This window comes from Octopus bimaculoides, chromosome 2 (genome assembly GCF_046866305.1).
Source record: "Octopus bimaculoides isolate indiv1 chromosome 2, ASM4686630v1, whole genome shotgun sequence".
Taxonomy (NCBI): Eukaryota; Metazoa; Mollusca; class Cephalopoda; order Octopoda; family Octopodidae; genus Octopus; species Octopus bimaculoides.
Genome location: NC_142929.1, coordinates 136,389,115 through 136,416,614, shown reverse-complemented (window position 1 = coordinate 136,416,614; position 27,500 = coordinate 136,389,115). Strand labels below are relative to the sequence as shown.

At 36.1% G+C, this 27,500-nt stretch overlaps 1 protein-coding gene across 8 annotated transcripts in view; it reads right to left on the bottom strand.

The window, feature by feature from the left end:
* The window catches only part of LOC106873483 (synaptotagmin-6), a 287,484-nt gene that overhangs the window by 131,834 nt on the left and 128,150 nt on the right, over positions 1–27,500 (bottom strand). For all 8 annotated transcript variants that reach the window (XR_016240758.1, XR_016240757.1, XM_014920868.3 and 5 more), the window contains one exon: positions 13,096–13,261. Coding sequence is in view for 6 of the 8 variants with exons in the window: in XM_014920868.3 (XP_014776354.1) it covers positions 13,096–13,261 (166 nt within the window). In the remaining 2 variants the exon portion in view is untranslated. The remainder of the gene's footprint in view (positions 1–13,095; positions 13,262–27,500) is intronic.

The window sequence follows — 27,500 nt, the reverse complement described above, 5'->3', positions numbered from 1 at the left end:
AGGTGAAAGAGTACTTAATGTTTGCTATACTGAATGTGTTTAAATAAGATGCAATGGCAGAAAATGAATACCAGTTGGTAATTTACGTCAGTTTTCCTTAAAATCTATTCATTTAGTGGTCTTACTTAGTTAGACTTAGATCCATTGTGAGCCCTTAGATTCCCAAGGCCGAAGAATCCGGTTACCATGGAATATAATAAGTAACTGAGACCACAAACTACCCCTCTAAACAAAATGTCTGCCGATCGTGAGGTTAACTTTCCAGTTATTGCTGGAACACATCTACAGCCGACTGGGTCTGGGAATTGAAACAGTGAACCGCTGGGTCTGGGAATCGAAACTGCGATCGTAGGATCGTGAGTGTCACACTCTAACCACTAGGCCACGCTGATTAGTAGTTATCTTTTATTTATTAATAGGATAGCTGCGTTTGTCTTAACCGGATGGAAATAAATCTTATGAAGATATATAATTTCTGTAAAGTTGTTGTAAAATTACGACTGGCATAACCGTTCGTGTTATGAACAAAGAGTGAGTATCATCGATTGACTTTGTAATTGAAAACGCAACTATTCACATATTAAGCATAGAATGGAGCGCAACTACTCACACATTAAACATACTAGAATAAAGTTAACGGAATGTTTAGAAACCAGAACAAATTTTCCATTATTAAAGATCTTGCGGAATCGCGTGTTCAGGTGAAAAGGAAATTGTCAATCTTTGGACTGCATTAATAATTGCTTCAGGAACATTTCTAAGATGCAGTCAGGTATAAACTTCGATGTTCTTGGAGGATCTTTCTTCCTTTATCAGCAATTATTCCACACAACCTCAAACCGTTTTCTACCACTGCTTTTTCGTCACTAATTATTCTGTAAAACAGGTAATAATCATTGAACAAGCTACCTGATAAACTTGAGCTAATGTATAATTTATACATGATATTAAGGTATGCAATTGGTCTCTAGTATACTGTGAAGTGCAAATCATATATAATTAACGGTTATGTTCAGTTTTCGCTAGAACAAGTCTCATAAGTTTGACATTTCTTTTCATACGTTTTAAAATAATGCAAAATTGATTTCTATAAAATGTCAAAATATTATGCCACTTGTTTATTAAGTCTCTTTCGAGAGATTTCCTTTCATTTGGGCTTTGGCAGTATATTTTTGAAAGCATTTATTCGTTATGATAAATTTTACATGTAATCGTTGAACAACATATTTCATCATACCGTATTTGATTTAAATCTTTTCAATGACTTTCGTTCACCATAACCAAAATTATTCCGCATCTTATACGCTAATATTCTATATCTATAGAAGGAGTAGCTTTTAAATTAATTGAGCATCTATTTATACTTTGCTATCGACTCTGTGAAGTTTAAGTAACTACTATCTATGAGTTTTCACATATGCAATCTTCGACAAAATCAGATTTTCTTTAACTTAAAGCACGCACATGAGAGAAATACGCTTTCTGTAATATAGAGTTTATATACATTTAAGATAGCTTCCCTTTAAGACTCTTCAAGTTGTTGCTGATTAGAGATAAAATGTTTGCTTGACACCTAAGAACAGCATGACTGATATCTATTTACAAGTCCATCCCTCGTATGATCAAGCAAAGAAATCGATTTAATGTTCTATGATTTCATAGAGTTTCACTATATTTAATTCACTGGTATCATAGTTGTTGCTGTTAGTTTATTGCGACTGTGTAAATGAAAAGATTACATCTGAAAGCTCAGGTCTGTTTACTTGAACGATATCATTTAAAAAGCTGATCACTGTATCAACTAAATGCTATCCATCTTCTTCTTCTAAGCACTGTTCTGCAAGGACAGATCTTAAACAGGAAATGAATCGTTACAGATAGTCAGGTTACATCTACCTCTGCCGTCATTTGTATGGCGCTTTTTATCTCTCTTTTTACAAACACACTTAATGTTAAAGCACCCAGTCCATTTAGCTGCACACAAGTATCATGAGGAGAGCCAGTTTTCTTCTGTAATCAGCAATCAGTAGAAACAGTAGACAATTAATTTATGTTTCGTCTGTTTGCAATGCTCAGTTCGAATCCACCTGCAAACACTAACTTCATTTCCCGTTAGTAGGAAAACAATCTCTTAGTCACTTAACGTGGAGAATTAAATAGACATTGAAATAACTGAAATGTGTTTTCGGCGGCGAGTTAGCACAATCATTAGCAAGTTAGACAAAAAGCTTAACGGCATTTCTTTCAAATCTTTACATCCTGATTTCAAATCCTGTCGAGGTCATCTTTTCCTTTTACCTACCCACCCCTGCTTCGGGGGATCGATAAGATGAAATAAATTACCAGTGAAGCACTAGGGTCGAAATAATCGGCTTTGCTCTTTCCCTCAAAATTGCTCGCATTGAATCCTGCAATGGACCAGTGTCTCGATCAGGTGAATTGTTGTGATCTCGGTCATTTGTACGTCATGGAAACCTCGTGACCGACTCTAAGAACTTGGAGTCGAGAAAAATTTCTAAAAATAAATGCTGTGAATAACGTATACAATGTAATCAGCCAAGAATTTATGATTAAAATTCCATCTTAAATAATGAAAATAATTAGTCTCAAATTTTGGCACAAGGCCTGCGATTTCAGGAGGTAAAATAAGTCGATTATCTCGACCCCAGTACTCAACTGGTATTTATTTTATCGACTTTACAGTATTTCATCTAGTGTTTTACTATGTGAGTTCAAATCCCGCTGGGATGAACTAATCAAATATGCCTTTCATTCTTTCGAGTGTCAATAAAATAGAATTAACGTCCTACTCTGCGGGTGTGTATATATATATATATATATATATATATATATATATATATATATATATATATATATATATATATATATACATACATACATACATTTATCTTTTCCTTATTTCAGTCATTACACTGAGGCTATGCTGGAGCACCACCTTCAGGAATTTTTAGTCGAATGAATAGACCCCGGTGCTTATTTTCTTAAGCTTGGCACTTATTTTGTTGGCTTTCTTTTACCGAACCGCTAATGTTAAGTGGGCTTGTAAACATACCAACACCGGTTGTCGAGAGGGTAGGGGCCGAACACAGACACAAAGACTTACACACATAGATAAGTATTTTTATACGACGGGCTTCTTTCGGGCTCCGTCCACAAAATTCACACACAAGGCTTCGATCGGCCCTAAGCTATAGTATTGAGTTCAGCAATAAATCATAAGCATTTTTTTTTTTTCAAATTTAAAAATGCACGCAGAAATAATATGCATTGATAAAATGTTTTATGTTATTTAAAAGAGGAGTTTTTGCTCTACAAGATAGTGTGTTTTGATTTTTCAATTTTATTGACTTTTGTTTATTTTCAGATCATTAAAATGGAATGTCAAGTGGACAAAACTGAGCATTTTCAACACCATTTGCTCTTTAAATCGAGGTGTTAACCCCGCCGAAGCTGTTTGTGAGATTTGTGCTGTGTATCGAGAAGGAGCAATGCCTCAAAGTACCGCCCACCATTGGTTTTCACGCTTCAAAAATGGGAATTTTGATCTTAAGGACGGATCTCACATCGGTCAACCAATTCAATTTGGTGAACCACCTTCACTCAATGGGCAAGTTTCATAGCTGGTTTTTTTTTTATCACAATCCATCTGCTTCGCTAATTCTCTGGTCGGTTGACGTGGATTTTCGTGAAGAAGTTGATTCAATCGCTCTTCATCGAACTCAGTTGGTCGACCAATGTGTGATCCTTCCTTTAGGTCAAAATTCCCATTTTTGAAGCGTGAAAACCAATGGCGGGCGGTACTTTGAGGCATTGCTCCTTCTCCATACACGGCACAAATCTCACGAATACCTTCGGCGGGTTTAACACCTCGATTTAATGCAAAAAGCAAATGGTGTTGAAAATGCTTTTTGTCCATTTGACATTTTAATGATCTGAAAATACACAAGAATCAATAAAATTGAAAAATCAAAACACACTATCTTCTAGAGCAAAAGATTCTCTTTCAAATAACATGAAACATTTTGCAAATGCGTTTTATTTCTGCGTGCATTTTTAAATTTGTAAAAAGCGCTCATGAATCATTCCTCATCCAAATAGAAGACAATTGTCCAAGGTCACATGCAGTGGAACTAAACCCATCATCATATGATTGGAAAGCAAAGTCCTTACTACACAGCCACACCTGTGCCTGTATATATAATTATAGCCTGAAGAAGGCACGTTATAAATATCTGCCTAACCACGTGTCTCAATGGCAAGAATCTATGACTAGGTCTTATTTTAATACAGTGTACATTAACTGATACATTGATACATACATACATACATACATACATACATACATACATACATACATACATACACACCTACATTCATACATACATACAAACATACATACATGTATACATAAATTACATACATACATACATACATACATACATACATACATACATTAGTCCACATGTCTAAACATTCAAAGAGTTGCGTATAGTCCCTGATAGCATGTGTATGGCTTAATATAGCAGTGTTTCTTTGCAAACACTTTGTTAGAGTAATAGATACCACCCATGGTATCTGTTGACAGCCAAGTGCATTGGGTCACATGAGACTCAGTATTGTTGATACAGTGACAGCACAGTACCAAAGACAGGGGATGAACTACAAACATTTTCTTTAACAATTCAGCAATCTCTTGACTAAAACAGCTGTGGTTCCCTCCGCCACATCCCTCCCTCCCTCTCTCTAACTCTCTCTCTCTCTCTCTCTCTCTCTCTCACACACACACACGTCTCTCTCTCCCTTCCTCCCTCTCTTCCTCTCTGTCTCTCTGTCTATCTCTTTTTCTGTATTTCTTTATGGTATCTTCATGTCAAGAAATTGTATTTGTGGAATCCATTTACAATGCAATGTAACGGCGCCTTGACATAGGACATCATGGTGATATTGTACACAAACATATTTATAAGAAAACAAACTAAAGATTTTGAATTCGCTGAATCATTTTGATTTTCGTGTTACAGACAACAATGCTTGTTTATTTGCCCATTTATCACTTACTGAATCTTAAACGTAACATTTTAATCAATACGTTTCTTTGTCCATCTAATGTAATTCATAAAATTAAAATGTCCCACGAAAAATACAAATATATTGACAACCGTTTAGTAGCAGACTGTCCTTCGTCCGATGTACAGATTAAATGAGCATTGCTTTGTCAAACTTTGTTTTCAAAATACATCAATAGAATCTCATGAGAAATGATAAAAACGAATTGAATAGAACTGATTCAAAAGAGAGAGAAAAGGAAGGAAAATAAAAACACAAGCCATAACTATCTGGTAAAGATGTGATAATAAAAAACAGTATTTTATTAACAAAACATAAAGGACGCCATCTTGTTATCTTGTTTACCTGTTTTTATTCATTCATATAATTTTCCTCTTACAATACAGTAAAATACAACAAATTCATTACAAACGTGTACTAAACATAAAATAGTGTCAACTTAGATATGAAATCACGTATAGTCATGAAATATGAATTACACATGGTTTAGAGAAGACCAACATTTTTACAATATAGAAACATACGCACACAATTGAACCGACCATTCTAGTACATTGTAAGTGACTGTCAATTCTCTAGGTGCTTTGGCGAGGCATTACTTCGTTACGGTATTATTTTCTCCTTCATAAAAATTAGTAAATATGAACTCTACTAAAAAGTATTCCGAGATCTTTCGTTTTGCTGTTAAGCAGTTTCAATCTTTTATCGTTTACTTGTCTCAGTCACTGGACTACCTTAAAGTGTTTAGTCGAACAAATCAATCCCATGTAATTATTCTTTCATTTTCATAGGCTGAACCGCTATGTTATGGGAACAGCCCGATTATCAATCGATGGTGTTGAACACACACACACACACATGTGCTGCGCGATGGGACTGAAACTGAAACAACATGGTAGCAAAGCGAGCTTCTCAACTACATAGTCATGCCTACGCCTACAAGTTGGTAGCAAAACGTTCCCAAACTAGTTCTGTAGCGCATCAACATATGGCAGCTGACGGTTGCGTACGCAGTGAGATTTAGCAGTGACCTTCATGTGGAAGTGTGCCGAGTGACATTGTTGTATTTACTTTGCAAGTTGTGAAATTTGTGCTTTTGTGATCATTGTGTACGCTGTGGTTTGCGATTTTGTCATGGACAGGAACGTGAAATTTTGCGATATACTTGAGAAACATTGAGCATGCTTCAACAAGCTTCCGGCGATGAGGCAATGGGTTGCACGCAATTTTCCGAGTGGCCGGGACGCTTTAAAAGCGGAAGAACGTCCCTAGAAGACGGTGAGTGATCTGGAAGGCCTGCCAAGAGTATCACCCCAAGAAATGTGGTATTGTGCATCGAGAATCCGTCCCCGCAAGGCCAGACCATCAATCGAGAGTTCTACTGCGAAGTTTTAAAGCATTTGAGGGAGGACATTAGACTAAAGTGACCGAGTCTGTGGAGTGTGAAGAATTGCATTCTTCGCGACGACAATGCACCATGTCACCGAACTCTCCTTGCTTGAGTTTCTCACCAAAAACAACATGGTATCATTTCTGCACACGCCCTGTTCGCCAGATTTATAACCTTCCATCTCTTCCTCAAGATTAAAAGTCATTTACATGAGGAGAAAAAAAAAACAGACAGACAGATGGACAGGCTGAATCTGGTTTGGAAAACGCATTAGTTATTGAGTGAAGGATTGGAATATAATCTTACGTTATGTTATTTATGCCGCCATTTAGCAAACACACCAGCTATATTTTATCCCATACAAAATTCAACTATTAGGTTAGATAGACACCAACGTATTTGAGTGTAGACATGTTCAAAAGAAAGCAAATTGTAGACTCGGCTCTTATAGTAACACCGTTCAACTAACTATAGGTATGGAATATTAATTTCAAATTCATCATATTCATTTGCACATCGGTTTCACACCGTAAGATTTATAGCAAAAGACAATTCTGCATAGGAAACAAAGGAGAATGTTTTGATTCACATAGTATCAAAGTCGCTGATCATAATTTCAGCTAACATATAAGATTACGTATGCTCTTTAAGCACGATTTTAACATGTAAATTACCGAGTTTAGCATGTAAATACCGAGAGAGTGGGACGTGATAAGGAAATCAAAAAGGTTGCTGTATAATTTAATCTCTGAATTTTTGTGCGGGATTAAATACAGTTGATGCGTTTATTGTATGGCGAATCTAAGTAAGGTAGTGTAAGCTGAGATTTCAATTCATCACTCAATGATTTGTGTATTTCTCAACTTGTATGCAAGAGGAGCTGTAGTCAGTAGTTAGCAACTGTAGTCAGTAGTTAGCCTTGGTAGAAAAGTTTCGCACTGGTAACATGAAATATATTGAGCTTCCAACGCTTTCGAAGAACGTAATTAATATTTATTGGACCCCCAACATGTTCTAAGAATGTAACCCTGTATACTGGAGTTTATCATTGAGAAACCGATAAATTTTAAGGTTTTAGTGGTGTAAATTTAGAATTACACGCTTCTTATTTCTTTATTACCCACAAGGGGCTAAACATAGATGGATCAAACAAGGACAGACAAAGAGACTAAGTCGATTACATCGACCCCAGTGCGTAACTGGTGCTTAATTTATCGACCCCGAAAGGATGAAAGGCAAAGTCGACCTCGGCGGAATATGAACTCAGAACGTAACGGCAGACGAAATACTGCTAAGCATTTCGCCCGGCGTGCTAACGTTTCTGCCAGCTCGCCGCCTTAGAATTACATGCTTCTACCGAAACAGAGGCTTCAGCTGTCTCACACTGGTTACGAGCCTGCAAGACTGCCAGTTTATAAGTTGATAAAAAGATATTCAAACAGTGTGTTTTTTGCTTAGTAAGTAAACATATGATTGAACCATTTGTTATTATATTATTACAACTACTTATAAGTGGGTTATTTTCTGAAATGCATCAAATCCAAATGTCTCTTATTGGGAAGAAAATATCTTCAGTTAAATACACAGTCCGCTTATTCTTTGCTTTTACACATTTGAAAATATATTCTTTTTTTCTTTATTTGTTTCTGTCATTGAAGTGAATCTATGCTGATGCACGGCTTTGGAAGATTTAGTCAATCAAATTAACTTTAGTATGTTTTGGGATTTGGTTTGCAGGATTCTTTATGTGAGTTTGTGTGTTGAATCATATTTTATTGTGTCTGGGGTGAGTCATTCTCTTTTAGTGCCTTATTTTTTAACACACTCACCGGTAAAATTCCACTCATTTACTTATTCATTTTTCCTAAAATTTTCGTTGCATCTTGCAACCTTTTCGAAAATTTTAGGAAAAATAAATAAGTAAATGAGTGGAAACTTTACCGGTGAGTGTGTTAAATAATAAGACACTAAAAGAGAATGATTCTCCCCAGACACAACAAAAATAACTTTAGTACATTTTCTTAAAAACTGGTACTCATTTTATCGGTCTGTTTTACCGAACTGCTAAATTTCAGGGACATAAACAAATCAAAATTGTCAAGCGATGCGAGATAAACATAAACCGGACACACATACTCATAGACATACAATACGGGCTTCTGTACAGTTTCCGTCGAGCAAATTCTTTAAGAAAGCATTGATCACCTTGAAGTTATAGTAGAAGACATCTGCGAATGGTACTTCTCAGTGGGACTGAACCGGAAATTACGCGATTGCGAAGCTAGTGTAAGTATCTTAAAACTTACAAAGTCAAAATTGAAATTCAAATGTTCATATCCACATTATTCTAGAGATGCGGGTGAAAATATGGTATCATAAAGATATTCGATAAAGTTACAAAGCTACGGTTAACATATTTTGTCTAACTGCGAACAAAATTTCGATCGACAGCCCCAAATTAAAGAAATTCAACGCAATCAATGATCAGGAAATTGCTATCTCAACTTTTGTTTGAGTTTCATCATTTCTAATAATGTTAAATATCGTCCTTTGATTGTGTTTTTATAGTGAGACTAAGCAAGTTTACATATGTCTGATTATTGTGTCGTGTCTATTATAATGTTTGTGAATACGCCTACGCCATTGTCTCGATGGGAGAATTGTATAGTGTTTATACCTAATCCAGTGGAAACCAGACTTGCTATATGTCAAACGAAAATTGAAATTACAATTCTCCGACAGTTTATTTATATTTAGTAAGTGCTCTTGTTAACTTTTACACTGAAATTCCTTTCCATCGAGATTAAATATGTTTACACATATCAAATTTATTACAACTCAGAAATATATGAAGGAAGTTATCGGTTTCTGGTTTGTCAAATATAATTAAAAGTGGTTCTAATGGTGGGATTGATTTAAGATTCATTGTTCGCAATTCCTGACAAAAGTGTTTTACTTCACTTATGTCACTAATACCATTGAAGCAGGCATTAACATCACAGAGTCATTGTCAGCTCTTGTAGGTTTGAAACCTTATATATATTTGTGAAATCAAGCCGTTGATTCTCTGTGTTGAGAACCCTGCGAAATGACAAGTGATTTGAGTTATTTCAGTTCTTAGTGGAAGAGATTTCACTTGTAGTATTAATGTCCGTGTCACTGAGAATAGAATGAGAATTTCTTTATTTTTTGACAGGGATGGGGGCTGAAGTTTAGGGCTTTGGTATTTTGTCAACATACAAATCCTTTATTTGATTTCCTTTCCATGCATTACACCAAAAGGTGCAGTAAATAACCATCGTAATGGGATGAATGCTTTCTCTATTTCCTTCTTTCAAAATAATATCATACAGAAAGTTATTAATGAATGGAGTACAAAACGACAATTTTCCAACCTTAATGTCTGCAATGCTCACTAATATAGTAAACTTGAAGAAAGGAATTTAAGCCTTTCCAGATTAACCTAATGAAACAGTATCAGTTTAGAGCGAAAACTGAGAAGAGCATCTGCTATATATTCAAAACTTGGTTTGGAGATATTAGTTTTGAAATCGGAGAAGAAATAATCCACACCGCCATAGAACATTCCATTAACCTCTTGGGTATTTGTAGATAGTGTTAATTCTATGTATATTTTTGTATAGATTTCGTACATAGAGGCAAACAGAAAACTTGAAATAGACATTCTGACCGAAATCTTGGCTGTCAAATTCTTTATCTTTATAAACACTCAGTCAGTTATAATAGAAACCGACCCTTGAAACTATAAATTCTCAATTACAGCCAGATAGATCAATTTTATAGATTTCAATTATATACTTCTACGGAGGTTTAAATTATAGGACATTAACTTTCTTCTCAAGTTGTTGTTATTATAATAGATCGAAATCCAAACCAAATCTTTCTTGCGAATATGCCTTTAAAAAATTGATGTATCAGAAAGCTTATATGAACTGTAATAAACAGCAAATATACGTATCGACAGATATCAATTTATACAGATATACGTGCTGTCTTTCTAGAACGCAAAATGATTTTTGGAAAGCAATTCCATTATTAAAAAGCTAACGAGATTTCTCCCAATGTCTTGCACTTCATATGAACTATATATATAAGCTGTATATCACGTTTAGGAAATAAATCGATGCTGTTCTTTTACTATAACTTCTCATTGTATCAATTTATTACATTATATTATATAATCTATGTTAACATTCTTATTTTATATTAATTTCTATCCTACGTCTTTAAATCTACGTCATTTCACATTCAAAATACACAATTTCACACTGCCACAAGTGCGATAGCAAGACAGATATGAAGGTGACCTAATCAATTCAAGTGTAGTTTAGTTAGAAAAATTACATTTTGAAACTTCCAATACGAGCTTTGCTTTTTTTATACTTTATTTCTATATTTATTTCTATATCTCTTTTGCAAAAGCTTTTGTCATATTTGAATGTATGCCATCCTTAATTAGATTAGAAGCATGCTAATGGATTTGTAACAAACTGACTGTTCATCTCCATGCTTCGCTATAGCAACAATGGCACCGTTGCAAATATGTTTGATCATATAATATTACTGGTATAGAATTTTAAAATAAAGTTAATGTATTCCCGTACTTTTAAGAGACTCTCCAAGCCTTGTTATTCGATCGACCCGCTCGAGAACAAGGCAAACTAGAAAATATTCCGTGAAGATGCTTTGGGTTATTGATTGTTCTAACTTGACATTAAAATAAATTTTTGCGCATTAAACGAACAACTTCGCATAAAAAAATAAGTAAGACGTGATGGAATCTTGTGAGTGAGGAAATTTTTGCCTTGAAAGACGTGGATCATGAATTCTGTCAGATGAAATAGAATTTCACAGAAAGAAGAGAAACTATGTAATTAGCATAAATACGATTTATAGGAAGTGAAACTAAAATGATATTTTGTATTGTTAGAATTTGTACCTGTTGTTTGTTGCTATTTCTTCCAGTCATAAGATGTCAGTTACTGTCGATATTTACCAGACTCGTCGCATGTGTCTTGAAATCTTTTACAATTCTTTCGTAACATGACTCAAATTAAAATTCTATACCACTTTTAAAAATCTTCCACATATATTTTCAAATTAATACAAATATATTTGTGTATATGTGTGTGTGTACGTGTGTGTGGGGGTGCAACGGCCCAGTGGTTAGGGCAGCGGACTCGCAGTCTTAGGATCACGGTTTCGATTCCCAGACCGGACGTTGTGTTTATTGAGCGAAAATACCTAAAGCTCCACGAGGCTCCGGCAGGGGGTGGTGGTGAACCCTGCTGTACTTTCACCACAACTTCCTCCTACTTTTTCTTCCTGTATCTGTTGTACCTGTATTTCAAAGGGCCAGCCTTGTCACACACTGCATCATGCTGAATCTCCCTGAGAACTACGTTAAGGGTACACGTGTCTGTGGAGTGCTCAGCCACTTGCACGTTAATTTCACGAGCAGGTTGTTCCGTTGATCGGATCAACTGGAACACTCGTCGTCGTAAGCGACGGAATGCCAACGACGGCGTGTGTGTATCTGTGTGTACGTGTGTGTGTATGTGTGTGTGTGAGAGAGAGAGAGAGAGAGAGAGAGAGAGAGAGAGAGAGAGAGAGAGTTTGTTGAATTAAGGACGAACCGTCAAAAGCACATATATAAATTTAGCTGTCCACGACGATAATAGCTTAAGTCCTGACACCTTTACATAGCAGACTAATATCCTATGCTTTCGATTGGGGAGCATATCAGGTATGCCTCTTCCGAGAAAAGGTCAACAGATTATGAAACGGTCTGTCAAGAATGTCCCCTTCTTTTTTTCTGCACATCAACAGTGTCGGAAGACTTTACATTCTTATAATTTCCATCCATGCCTATGCTTTCTAATATTTCAAATTATTCTACTCGTTCTCTTTCATGCGGGTGTGCGTTATATATTCAGGTATATGCACACACACACACACACAGATAGATAGATAGATAAATAGATAGATAGATAGATACATACATACATACATACATACATACATACATACATACATACATACGTTAAACATGAAGATAAGTGCTATCTTTAAGCTTAATATAGGAAGCCGGAGCTAGTAAATCAAAGACGTTTTCTTTGGGATTATTTCATTTGGTTAACGTACGAAAATGACTGGAATTCAATCCATTCTTCGAACCAAAATCTAACCGTTCGTGATTTGGAATAAATTCACAGTAAATGGATGTTAAACGTTAAAATGTAAGAATTCTAGATGTATATTAAAAGAGTTAAACAAACATCAGAATGTGCTTCAATCGTACTTCTTTGGATAACCAAACCGTTGTTTTCGCTTTGGCTTATTTATATATATTTCTTTCTTCTTAATGGTAAAACTTAAACATACATAAATATCACGTTAAGCTTCAAGAAGCCAGACAGTCCTAATGACTTCGTATATAGCAAAGTATAAAAAAAAAATTTAGAAGGAAAGCTTATGCTCATGCTGTTACTATAGCATTAGTTACGTAAGCTAGATGAATTGGCAACCATGAAGAACTGAATCAAAATCGTCCATCTTCTCTGTAGTCAAAATTTAATTATAAAATAATTGCTTACCAAAAGATGCGTCAAATACAGAGCTATCGACACTGGTATCACTTCGTGCGCTGATGCTGCTGGTTTCTTCTGGATGTTGGTCGCTACGTGTGCTACCTCTGGATACTGTCGAAGTAGACGATGAATGGGGTTGAACAGTCTTAGCTTCTTTCGTCATCTGTAACTCCTGTTAAGATATAAACAGAAATATTTGATTATTAAAAAGCATTTATTCGTTGATATTCCTTGTATTTCTTTCCTTTTTGGATTTTTTGTTTTCCGCTAAAATTACAGATTTAAGAGAATTAAGCATAGCTTCAAGTCCCAACATCTACAATCACTGAACTCGTTACTCGAAGACATAATTATGCGTTTCATCATGATTTTGTACTATTGAACTGAACAAAGAGACGCAAATTAATCCCAGATAGCATAAAACTTTATAGAATAAATTGATTATTATGGAAAGGAATGGAATTGAAATTAAACCAACGACAAATAAGATAGTTCTCAAAATTCTCTTTGTTCTCTTCAATTTGATCATTGTTATTACGAGAACACTGTTGGAGACAATTTGATTATTCATGCTGGGCTGGTTTCTAATGTCCGTAAAGTTATTTCCGGATTTTATATAGCTATACTTATGAAATATCATTTAATAATACACGGCCTATATTTCGTTCATTTATATATTTCTCTTCATTGGTGGGGTGAACAGCGCTGTAAATACGATTTTAAAAAGAACAGTTGAAATGGTTTTTATATGGTTATTTTAACATGCAAAAGTCAATCGCGGATAATGATACAACGGTATGATGAGATGTTGAAATATAACCATCAATTGTCAAAGAATAATTAGGATTTCAGGCATGGGTGTGTGGTTTCTAGTTAAATCCCATTGCGAGGTAGCTAGGGAGCAAGTGTCTTCTGCTATAGCCCCGCACCGACAAATACATTATCAGTGCATTCGGAAAACAGAAACTGTACAGAAACCCGTTGTGTATGTATGTATGTATGGATAGATAGATAGATAGATAGATAGATAGATAGATAGATAGATAGATAGATAGATAGATAGATAGATAGAGACAGACAGGCAGACAGGGACAGGTAGATAGATAGATAGATAGATAGATAGATAGATAGATAGATAGATAGATAGATAGACAAACAGGCAGGCAGACAGACAGACAGACAGACAGACAGACAGACAGATAGAGACAGACAAGGACAGACAGACCGACCGACAGACAGACAGACAGACAGACAGACAGACAGGCAGACAGACAGACAGATAGATAGATAGATAGATAGATAGATAGATAGATAGATAGGTAGATAGATAGATAGATATACATATAGGTATATATATACATGTCATTTTGCCTGTGTTTTCCCCCAGTCACTTGACAACCGGTGTTAGTTTGTTTAAGACTCCGTAACTTAATAGTCCAGCGAAAAGAAACCGTTAAAACAAGTACCGCACTTAAGAAAAATAAATACAGGGACCGATTTGTTCGACTAAGACCCTTAAAGATTGTGCTTCAATATGATCGTTGTGCAATGACTGAAACAAGTAAAGGAAGATGGAAGAAAATGCTACAAATCCAACAACATTTGACTTTTCCTCATTTAATAACTAATATGGTAAGCATTTAATACTTTCTTTAAAATTAGATTTTGAGTAATTTATGATCACTAGTTGTTGATGGTAATGTGATATGTGAGTCTGATTTACTAAAACCGCGCTATTTTACACTATCTTCTGGATGGATGGTATGTCATCTTTGTTAGATATAATGTTCTAGTCTGTGTGATATGTGCTTGATTTATTAGAAACAGGTCATTCGATACTGTCCGGTAGGAGTAAAATAATTTATAGCTGTCTTCAATAATTCACAGGACACCTAGTCTAGCGTTCACTCTGATGTGTGTAACGAATAATGAGCGCTACAAATATGGCCTTCGCTCAAAATTAATGAAAATTAAACAGCACCAATATCTATCGATATATGATGGGAACGGATTTCGTGAAAATTTGTTTCCCAGCTTTTTTAAGTGGAAAAACAAATTAACGAAAGTTAGGTACTGTAATAGAAGGAAGATTTTGGAAATAAATAATGCGGGGGAATGAATAACAGTCAAGCATAGTATCCAACGGTACTATGAAGATGAATATTTCGGGAAAACATATTGATAATGACTAGATAAACTCTAGAGAAATCTAGCACCAAGTTATAAAAGCTTAAGAAACACCCTATCAATGGTAAGCTAAGATTCATATCAATTAATTATTCTCTATTCATACACAACTGATTAGATTTCTTAAGCTGGATTAACGTAGTGAATCAGGGACGTTAAGCTGCTTAACAGAAAGTAATCTGTCTGCAAGTGGAGTTTTGATGTTATTATATTTAGCTTTAAGAAAACGGTTTGGAATTAATTTAGAGCAAACTGTCTGTTGGGAATCCATTCCCTTCTCCGTTGTTTCACATAGGGCAGGAGTCGACTATTGTGATATAAAGACGATTAAAGGGTAATATCTAGTTAGTTGCCTCCCAGAACAATTAACTGAATTTATGAATGTCAAATGGTTCATTTAAGAGAGAAACGGACATCAGACTGCAATAAGCAGAATCACTGCCATATTGATGTCATGGTTACTTATATAATCGATACAGTTTATTACATATGAAGGAATTCTTTTTAATTCTGTTTTGATTTATCTGAGTTTACTTTTCTGTCCTTACAATTTTCTTTTAGCAAACGAGCACTAAAGTATGTCTAAATTGTGTATTAATCTTTAGAGGAAAGGCAATACTCTTGAACCCCTTCAGGAGATGGCGTAGAGGGATGTAGGCATTCTCAAGCCTGATGTCTGACCCTAACGCTAGCAACGAGTGGGTTCCGCTAAAGGTACACAAGGTCCCAGGTGGTATTAAATCGAGTCACGGTTTAATTTTATCGCCCAAGATAAATAATTTGTAGCATAGGCGCAGGAGTGGCTGTGTGGTAAGTAGCTTTCTTACCAACCACATGGTCCCGGGTTCAGTCTCACTGCGTGACACTTTGGGCAAGTGTCTTCTATTATAGCCTCGGGCCGACCAAAGCCTTGTAAGTGGATTTGGTAGACGGAAACTGAAAGAAGCTTGTCGTATATATGTATATGTATATATATATATGAGTGTGTGTTTGTGTGTCTGTGTTTGTCCCCCCACCATCACTTGACAACTGATGCTGGTGTGTTTACGTCCCCGTAACTTAGCGGTTCGGCAAAAGGGACTGATAGAATAAGTACCAGGCTTACAAAGAATAAGTCCTGGGGTCGATTTGCCCGACTAAAAGCGGTGCTCCAGCACGGATGCAGTCAAATGACTGAAACAAGTAAAAGAGGAAGTAAAAGTGGCCTAGTTTATAAACAGGCTTCAATGCAGTTCCTTTATTTATTTTTTTTTTTCTGACAATTCAAAAATATCCCGAACTTTCAGAAAAAGAGAAATGGAAAATATTTCATTAATGTAATGACACATTTGGATGTTGAATTATTTCAACCATTTTAGGTTGCTTGAAGATTACTCCATAGATTTCGCCATTGTTAAACTAAATATCGATTTTTAACACAAAAAGATTTGTGTTACTTTTTTTTGTTGTTGCTTTGGATTATTGTTGTTGTTTTTTCTTTGTTTTTTGTCTTGGAAATTATCGATACCTGCAATACACAAATTATTTGCTATGGACATGAACTGTGAAGTCACGGACCAATAAAATGTTAAAAGTCGACGATGCATATTCATGAACACGACATCATTGAAATCTGCAAATTCCCTACAAATTCTAGGCCTCACAATTTTCGATAAATACTTTGCCCCAATCGCGCATAAGTCATAGTCGAGTAGTTAAAAACAACTAATGCACATATATAAATATCTAAGCAGTATTTATCAACCATTTTTCACCTATGGGTCCCTTTGATTCCTATCTTACTCGGGTGGCCCCTCATAGCAATTTGATGTTTAAAAGATGCTTATATAGGCGTAGGAGTGGCTATAGGCGTAGGAGTGGCTGTGTAGTAAGTAGCTTGCTCACCAACCACATATGGTTCCGGGTTCAGTCCCACTGCGTGGCACCTTGGGCAAATGTCTTCTACTATAGCCTCGGGCCGACCAAAGCCTTGTGAGTAGATTTGGTAGACGGAAACTGAAAGAAGCCCGTCGTATATATGTATATGTATATATATGTATGTGTGTGTATATGTTTGTGTGTCTGTGTTTGTCCCCCCAACATCGCTTGACAACCGACGCTGGTGTGTTTACGTCCCCGTAACTTAGCGGTTCGGCTAAACAGACCGATAGAATAAGTACTAGGCTTACAAAGAATAAGTCCTGGGGTCGATTAGCTCGACTAAAGGCGGTGTTCCAGCATGACCGCAGTCAAATGACTGAAACAAGTAACAGAGTAAAAAGAGAGAGTATGTCTTCATAATTAAATATTATTAGGAATTGTATTAAAGATGTTAAAATATTTTCTGTATTGTAGAAGTATAGCCACTTTACTCCGCATAAATTTTAACAACAAAATCTTATATGGACCTTCAAGGGTTATGTGGACTCCCAAGTGTAATATGGACCCCGGTTGATAACCACTAATTTAGAATAAACCGAATCCAAGAAGAGTGGTGATTGTCAGCACCAGCAAAACTGGTATCATTTGAGAAAATAAAACAACGAGACAAAAAGAACAGTGAAATTGCTGTGGAGAGCGAGTCCGGCTTTTTGAATAAAGTCCTCCCTTCACGATAAATATATCCCGATGCAAAGAAAATAAAGAAAAACAGCAGAGTTTTATATCTTTAGTGATTGAGAAACTAGCTGCAACTGATGGGGAACGCATGACAACGCGAGCTTGCATATGTAAACAGGAAAGAGTGGGAGGGAGAAAGTGAATGAAAGAAGGAGAAAGAAAGAGAAATGGAAAGAGGAAGAGAAGCGAGTAAATGACAGGTGAAGAAAATTCAATAAATATCTCCCTCTAGTTTATATTAGTAGTTTTATTTTGTTATCAATGATGCTTATCACTTTATATGTATGTATGTATGTATGTATGTATGTATGGTGATCATGGAGTCTATGTCGCTCTTGGAAGAATGTTTCAAGGTATATATTCGAACAAAGGGTACAATTCTAGATTGGAAGATCACGGTTGTGTGTAGATGAGGTCTTATATAAAGATGGTCAACATGGCATAAAGCGTAGCATCGTCTACATTGCTAGAAGTAATAATGGGGGGAAAAGAAAGAGTTTAAGATACATAATCGGATCTCGAGATGCACTGAAGCATATACAGATCGTTAATCAGATAAATGCCCTTTGACAGGCAATGTGAAGTAGCGACCTAACAGGAAATGCTCGATCAGATAAAGAGACAGGTGGACATAATACACCGGAAATTTAGTTAACAATCAAATGGTTCGGAAACAGTTGAAGGTTTCGCTAAAATCGAAGGAAACAATATTGCTGTCTCTCTTTTACTTGTTTCAGTCATTTGATTGCGGCCATGCTGGAGCACCGCCTTTAGTCGAGCAAATCGACCCCCAAGACTTATTCTTTGTAAGCCTAGTACTTATTCTATCAGTCACTTTTGCCGAACCACTAAGTTACGGAGACGTAAACACACCAGCATCGGTTGTCAAGCGAATTTGAGGGACAAACACAGGCACACACACACACACACACACACACACACACACACACACACACACACATATATATATATATATATATATATATATATATATATATATATATATAAACATATATACGACGGGCTTCTTTCAGTTTCCGTCTACCAAATCCATTCACAAGGCTTTGGTCGGCCCGAGGCTATAGTAGAAGACACTTGCCCAAGGTGCCACGCAGTGGGACTGAACCCGGAACCATGTGGTTCGTAAGTAAGCTACTTACCACACAGCCACTCCTACGCCTGTCAATGAAGTTATGAAAACGTGAGAGTCTGCCATTGCTGACATTTTTAAAATCGGGTTTTGTAAAAATCGAACTTTCTACGTCGGATAAAAGAGGCAAAACTTAATGTGATAAATGTCATAGTTGTTCCTACGGATTGTCGTCACCTTTGAGAGGTTTGTAATTGGTCAATAAGCGTTGTAACTGATAGGCTTGAGACGGCTGCCCTTCTTAAACGCGGGATACAGAATTACATGTTTTCATAGACCCAAAGAGAACTGTGTTCAGTAACGATGGGGATTCGTTCGACAGTACATGGGAAGTACTGTTTTCTTTTCCTTTCTTCAGCCATTGGATTACAGCCATGCTGGAGCAGCGCTTGGAGGATGTAGTCGAACAAATTGACACCAGTACTTATTTTGTAGTTCAGGTTCTTATTCTATCGTTTTTTTGTCGACCTGCTAAGTTATGGTATGTAAACAAAGAACACCGTTTGTCACGCTGAGGTGGGAACAAACACTGATACAAAGGCAACCATACATACACACACGCAGGCACACAAACATGCTTATATATATATATATATATATATATATATATATATATATATATGGGAGAATTTACAAAAAAAAACAACAGACGAAGACAGGCGGTGTAAACAACAAATGGATGTGTTAGTTTAACGTTCGGGGATAGAGAAAGTCTTTAACGTTTCGTGCTACGCTCTTCAACTGAAAGGAACACAGAAAGAAATAAGGAGAGAAACAAATAAGGAGAAAAACAAGGAGAAAAAAAATAAGGAGAAAAAAATGGAGAAAAAATATAAATGTAGTGGTCAGCGATCTATCATGGCGAATGATATATATATATAAAAGTTTGATTGCTATGGTCGGTCAGAGAGTTTTGCACCTATAAAGCGCTTAGCTGTATCTGTAACTCGTCAGACGAGTTGCATTTACAGCTAGGCGCTTTATAAGTGCGGAACCAATGGTCACTCTCTGACCGGGCATAGAAATCAAACATATATATATATATATATATATATATATATATATATATATATATATATATATATATTTGGAGAGGTGGGGGCCAGTCGATTACATCGACCCCAGTACGCAACTGGTACTTAATTCATCGACTTCGAAAGGATGAAAGGCAAAGTCGACCTCGGCGAAATTTGGACTCAGAACATAAGCATTTCGCCGGCGTGCTAACGTTTTTGCTAGCTCGCTACCTTTAATCTTCTAAACATATTCTTCTCTACTCGAAGCACAAGGCCCGAAATTTTGTGGGGCGGTGAAGCCAGTCGATTAGATCGACCCCAGTACGCAACTGGTACTTAAATTTTTCGACCCTGAAAGGATGAAAGGCAAAGTCGACCTCGGCGGAATTTAAACTCAGAACTGTTTCCGTCCACCAAATCCAATCACAAGGCTTTGGTCGGCCCGAGGCTAAAGTAGGGGGGACACATGCCCAAGGTGCCACGCAGTGGGACTGAACCCAGAACCATGTGGTTGAGAAGCGAGCTTCGTATATGCATGTATGTATGTATGTATGTATGTATGTATGTATGTATGTATGCATGTATGTATGTATATGCAGATTTGTATGTTATATATATGAGGCATGCTCATATATATTTAAATTATAAACTTGTGACAAATTTTACAGATTCTTACAATTCCAGTGATGGATTGGATCTGCAGTCTTCGAATTAGCTTTCTCCTACCTGGTTTTGAAAAGCCTCATTTCTCAAGATTGGTAATTAGGCAGCGTGTTACATATCCCAGGGCCCCAATATGTATGTATGTATGTATGTATGTATGTATGTATGTATGTAGGCTTCTCTTCTGTTTTTAATTATTTAAATTCTTCCTTCGAAGAGCCGGTTACGAACAAAAATATAAAGCTCTATCATTGAATATAGATAACGGAAACAATGTCAAATTTTAAACCCGAGAAAAGTCTTAACGCTTTGTAACACTGTCATTTACGTCGTAGTAGGAATGTTTATCGGAATGTTCTCAAACAACACTCTGTTTCATTTTGTCTTTGAAACTAGAGTCAGAATACAATAATTTCAAATGAAACCCACGAAGAATACTTTTGTATATCATTACTAAAGTAAGCAAATCTGGAAGAAAATTTGTTCGTTGATTGAGATACAGCAGTTCAATTAATAGTACATTAATCAATTATTACTTGGTTTTCACATGTCTCCATTAGCGTTTAAGTAGAGGAATAGATAAGACATGTCTGCTTGAGAACTGATATACACACACACGCACGCTTACACACAGACACACATATGTATATATATATATATATATATATATATATATATATATATATATACCTACTATACAGTTGGTGCATATATACATATATGTGTGTGTGTGTATGCATGTATGTATGTATGTATGTATTAATGTATGTATGTATGTATGTATGTATGTATGTATGTGAGTATAAATGTTTCAGTCATTGAATTTTGGTCATACTGAAGCATCACTATGAAGTATTTCAGTCGATTGTATCCGTTACTTTGAAGTTATCTATTTGTCGAAAGGCTAAGCTAAGGGAGATAAACATGGAACAGTATATTTTTTCAGCTACTGTCTATATAAGACTGGCAGTGTGTCAGACACGTAGACACACACACACACACACACACACACACACACACACACACACACACACACAAACACACACACAGACACACACACACACACACACACACACACACACACACACACACACGTATATGTGTGTGTATGTGTGTCGTTTGCAAAAAAACATAAATCCGAAAGAAAAAGCACACTCTAAGATATAGAGCAGTATATATTAAAAATTGGGAAGGCCAGTTTATGGGATTACCTTAGGTTTCCCATAAAGCTAAACCTTGTACGGACTGGAATTTTTAAGAGGTCATGAGCCAACAAGTTTTTGGTATCTGACGATACACCATAAAGCTAAACCCTTTATGGACGGGACACCTAAGGTAATCCCAGAAAACGGCCTTCCCCACTTTTAATATATATATATAATATTACTTTATGTTTATGACTAAAAATAATAACACTGAAAAAATGAATATTTAAGACTGATTAAAGAACGGTAAAAGTTTTAAAGAATCAAAATATGTTGAAGCTGTTATGTTATTTGAAATCCCAATCAATCTTTGCGCATCAACATGAACAGCCTTGCAAAGGACTTTTAATCGTCGGAAGATATTTAAAATGATAAAACTAGATATTTTCTCTCCTTCACAATGTTTATATATCGTTCTACCACTGGAGTACCATAATTCTTGGAGTTACTCACACTTTAAATTACCGTTTCCTAAAACTATCATAATAGATTAAGTCGGATCTTCACTTTTCCGAATCAGTTCTTATAACATTTTTCTTTACTTTACTCCTTTCGATACTTACCTCCCTTTTCTACATTCCAGTCCTCCTCTACCACTGTACTCCACCACTATACTAGACGTTCATTGTTTGCCCGAGAGTTGACACCTCCGGCTAACGCCCTTTCTTCTCTACCATGCCGTTTTGAGCCTTGGAATATATATTACATTTATCCATCATAAGTACGAATTCACTGCCGGTGATTCGCTGTTTCTAGATAAACAAAATAAATAATAAATATTCAGGTGTAGGAAGGAAACAGTAAGTGTCAGAATAATCCGGTTTTTATTTAGATCGGCTTCCAACAGTTTTCTATGTTTATATTTTCATTGATCACCGATTCTGGTTACAGGTAACGCAGGACGGCTGTTGTACAAGGGAGCATCCAACACCAGGTGAACATTGTCCATCTACCGATACAGCCGTGTTAAGAGAGAAGCTTTTAGTCGTAATCACATCGCCTGTTTCCTTAGTAGAAACACTCTTGTATTTTTGAGAAATAATTAAATAGGAATATACTATGGCTCGTTCATAGGAAAATCATTTACACACTTTGATGATTTATGTAAATGTGTATTGGATAACATGAAAGCAGCGACAACAATAATGTTGTTTTAATGTCAATGCCATTTAAGTTTCATTTACATCTGAAGCATTTGCGAGCCAGTAAAGTGGACTTTTAATGACTCAGACCTTCGCTTTGGAATTTATTGTGGTCGTATGCAAGTATGACATCGCAGACAAGAGTCCTGACACACAGGTAACAGTGGCAACACATCAACACGCTTGCTTTCGTTTAGACTAAAAACAGTCTTCGAAGTCATTACGCAATGCGTCAATGATGCTACTTCAAACATTGTCGTTAAACATTTTTTGTGTATATGTGTGTGAATACATACGTAGACATATACATTTTGTGTATATACGCACACGCACACATATCTGCATACACACTTAGAAATATAAGTATTTATATATGCGCACATTTGTTGTTGGCACTCCGTCGCTTACGACGTCGAGGGTTCCAGTTGATCCGATCAACGGAACAGCCTGCTCGTGAAATTAACATGCAAGTGGCTGAGCACTCCACAGACACCTGTACTCTTAACGTAGTTCTCAGGGATATTCAGCGTGACAGTGTGACAAGGCTGACCCTTTGAATTACAGACACAACAGAAACAGGAAGTAAGAGTGAGAGAAAGTTGTGGTGGAAGAGTACAGCAGGGTTTGCCACCATCCCCTGCCGGAGCCTCGTGGAGCTTTAGGTGTTTTCACTCAATAAACACTCACAACGCCCGGTTTGGGAATCGAAACCGCGATCCTATGACCACGAGTCCGCTGCCCTAACCACTGGGCCATTGCGCCTCCACATATGCGCACATACACACAGAAGAAACGACTGATGCCAGCGAACGGTTTCGTGCTAAAGAAATTTCTAATTGTTTAGACATTTCAGACATGTTAGGAATGCAAACTGTTAATTTCTTTCCAAACATAGAGGTTCTTTAACATGAAACCATTTTGCTGCCATGAGACTAAATTTGTAATACTTTATACACATACGTTATTAATTAGGATACACGTGATTGTTTATTTCTGACATTCGTGGGCAACTGTCCTGGGCCGTCATCCGTGCAGCATCTATATTCCTCCCCGTGGCTGTGAAATCTTATATCCCTGCCGTAAGGCTTTATTTCCACACACGCCAGCTTAATTTAATTCGTCTCTAGTCGAAAGACACTTGTTTTTATGTCCTCTTATTTGTATTTGTGTAACATTCTCCGTTTTTTTTCCGTCCTTGTTTTCGTATATATTTGCTTTCTTCCAAGGAATCTAATGCTCTTAGCTTAGTTTTTCCTTGGCGCTGGCCAGATTAGAGCAATCTCGAGTATAACCAGCCAAAATTGCAAAGATAATCTGGAACTCGACTGAGGAAAGAAAACTCTGAATGACCCGTCCTTGTTCTCTTTGTATCGTTTATCTGGATGTTTTGTGTTCTTGTCCCATGTGGTTGAAACCATGTGGTTGATAAGCAAGCTACTTACAATATAGCCACTCCTGCGCCTATGTGCATATACATACATATATACATATATAATATAATTTAAGTGTGTGTTTGTGTGTGTGTGTGTGTGTGTGTGTGTGTGTGTGTGTGCATTTATGTATGCGTGTATATGTATGTCGTTAGCTAGGTGGGCAAGCAGATACGACAGACAGATGGACGGACAGGCAGATAGACAGACAAGTAGTTAGATTGATAGATGAATAGATATTAAGTCATTAATAAAGAAAATGACTTTAATGTTACAGTAATGTTTGAGGTTTTCATACAATAGCATTTGTCACAACTGTTACCTCTTCACAGCGCGACAGACTAACCACTTGCCATGCGGTAACGACGATACCTAGATCATTGGTTCAATTTCCAGACCGGTCGGCGCGTTGTGTTTTTGAGCAAAACATGTCATTTCACGTTGCTCCTGTCACCTTTCCGATCAGGAGTGAATGTAGGCCTGCTCGCCTAACCTGCGGGGAATGGCATCATTCGAAGGCTAAAACGATGCAAGAACATTGTGATTAGCGATGTGTAACATCTGATAGTCTGGTCGGTCACGTAATCACGGGGTATATATTTGTGTCTCTATGTGTCTGTGTGCGCGTGCTCCAGCATGGCCGCAGTCAAACGACTAAACCAAGTAAAAGAATAGAATAAAAGAATATATTTATATATGTATGTTTGTATGTATGTATATACAGATAGACAGACAGACAGACAGACAGATAGATAGATAGATAGATAGATAGATAGATAGATAGATAGACAGACAGACAGACAGACAGACAGACAGACAGATAGACAGACAGACAGATAGATAGATAGTGTGTGTGTGTGTGTGTGTTTGGTGTGTATGTGTCATGTAGGTGCGCGCGCGCGTGTGTGTATGTTTGGTGTGTGTATGTGTGTGTGTGTGTAGATAGGTATATATATAGATAGATAGATAGATAGATAGATAGATAGATAGATAGATAGATAGATAGATAGATAGATAAATAGATAGATAGATAGATAGATAGATTAGAGACAGGTATTCTCTATATAGAATATACTTCATAGTGCTCAAGTGATTTGAACTTGAGCAGATAGAGGAGTAAATATAAGGACAAGCAAGTTAGATAAGTCGATGTACAAAAAATATTAAATGCATTTAATACGAAAAATGTACATATGTATCTTTAAACTCCGTTCTGTATACAACTCAAGTGTAAAATTCTTCCCTGAAGACGGAGGCCGGTAGTATCCGATGATGGAATCAAGTTACAATCATTATTTTGGACCACCAAGCCCTCACAAACAGCTGTTAGACTCGTAAATTTCTTACTCAACCCATTTAATACCTGATGTCATTTATATTCTGTGTAAGTCGGACTTTTTATACGCTTACATATGTACATTTTCGTATTAAATGTATTTAATATCTTTTGTATATCCACTTGCCAAACTTGCTTATCCTTACATTTACTCATATATATGTATGTATATATATGCATATGTATAAGTGGTAAAACCCAAAGATAAACTCCATCGACAAGCCAAACTGATTTATATACCTCATTATCTGGCTCTTTCTTTATCTTCCGCCTCATGATTTATATCTTTCTTTATTATAAAGCATTGCATATCTCTTTTGTTTCTTCTATCAAATATGTTCTTTCGTTACCTTTATTGTTTCCTCTTCAAAATATCCCCTTATATTCGCTGGCATTTGTAACTAAGCAAATCTTTATGGCATATTATCTCTCAGTATGTTTTAATATGTTTACGGATATCACCTAATAATATCAACAGCTCTACTGCCAATATAATATTCATCTCTCGTTTATTCAATTATCATTCATTCATATACTTTTCATTTCTATTCTAATTGTATATTTCATAATTCTTTGATTTTCTGATTATAATTTGATTGAGTTTTGTATATCCGACTGTATCTCTAAACTGAATTATTATTCCTCTCTCACTATTTATATTTCTCGTCAGATTTATCCAAAGGCATTATCATAGACAATTTATATGGTTTTATCAACTTATATTTATTTGTTCAAATATGGATATTACCTGATTTATGTTGGTAACATGTTCATTATATTCTTTCTTTCTTTCTTACAAATAAATCTTTCTAGTCTATGTCTAATAGATTTTTCATTTTCCATTTATAACGTTAATATACAATATTTACTTCTATTTCGTTATATTTACAGTCACTTTTATTCCTTCTTTGTCCATGATCTTTTTTCCATTTATGGTATATTATTGCTACTTTTATGCCATATTGTTATACTATTTTTATACAAGCTAATTCAATTGTGTGCATCTGTGTCTTTTAGTAATTACATACCCGTTATATCATAACTGCACTTATTTTTAATATACTTTTGTATATAGTGTAATGTTTAGGTAGACTTTTAGATTTCTCATGCACAACATATAAACACACACACATACACGCACATGTGTATGCATGTACATATGTATATATTTATATACTCTTTTACTTGTTTCAGTCATTTGACTATGGCCATGCTGGAGCACCGCTTTTAGTCAAGGACATCGACCCCAGGACTTATTCTTTGGAAGCCTAGTACTTATTCTGTTGGCCTTTTTTGCCGAACTGCTAAGTTACGGGGACGTAAACACACCAGCATCGGTTGTCAAGCGATGTTGGGGGACAAACACAGACACACAAACACATACACACACATATATACATATACATATATACGACGGGCTTCTTTCAGTTTCCGTCTACCGAATCTACTCACAAGGCTTTGGTCGGCCTGAGACTATAGTAGAAGACACTTGCCCAAGGTTCCACGCAGTGGGGCCGAACCCGGTACTATGTGGTTAGTAAGCAAGCTACTTACCACACAGCCACTCCTACGTATGAATTAAATATAAGGATAAAATCTATATAATATTCTATGAAGTAGCCAGCGTCTAAAACAGTTAAGATGAAAAATTAATACGAAGTGTATGGTTTTTTAAAATACATTA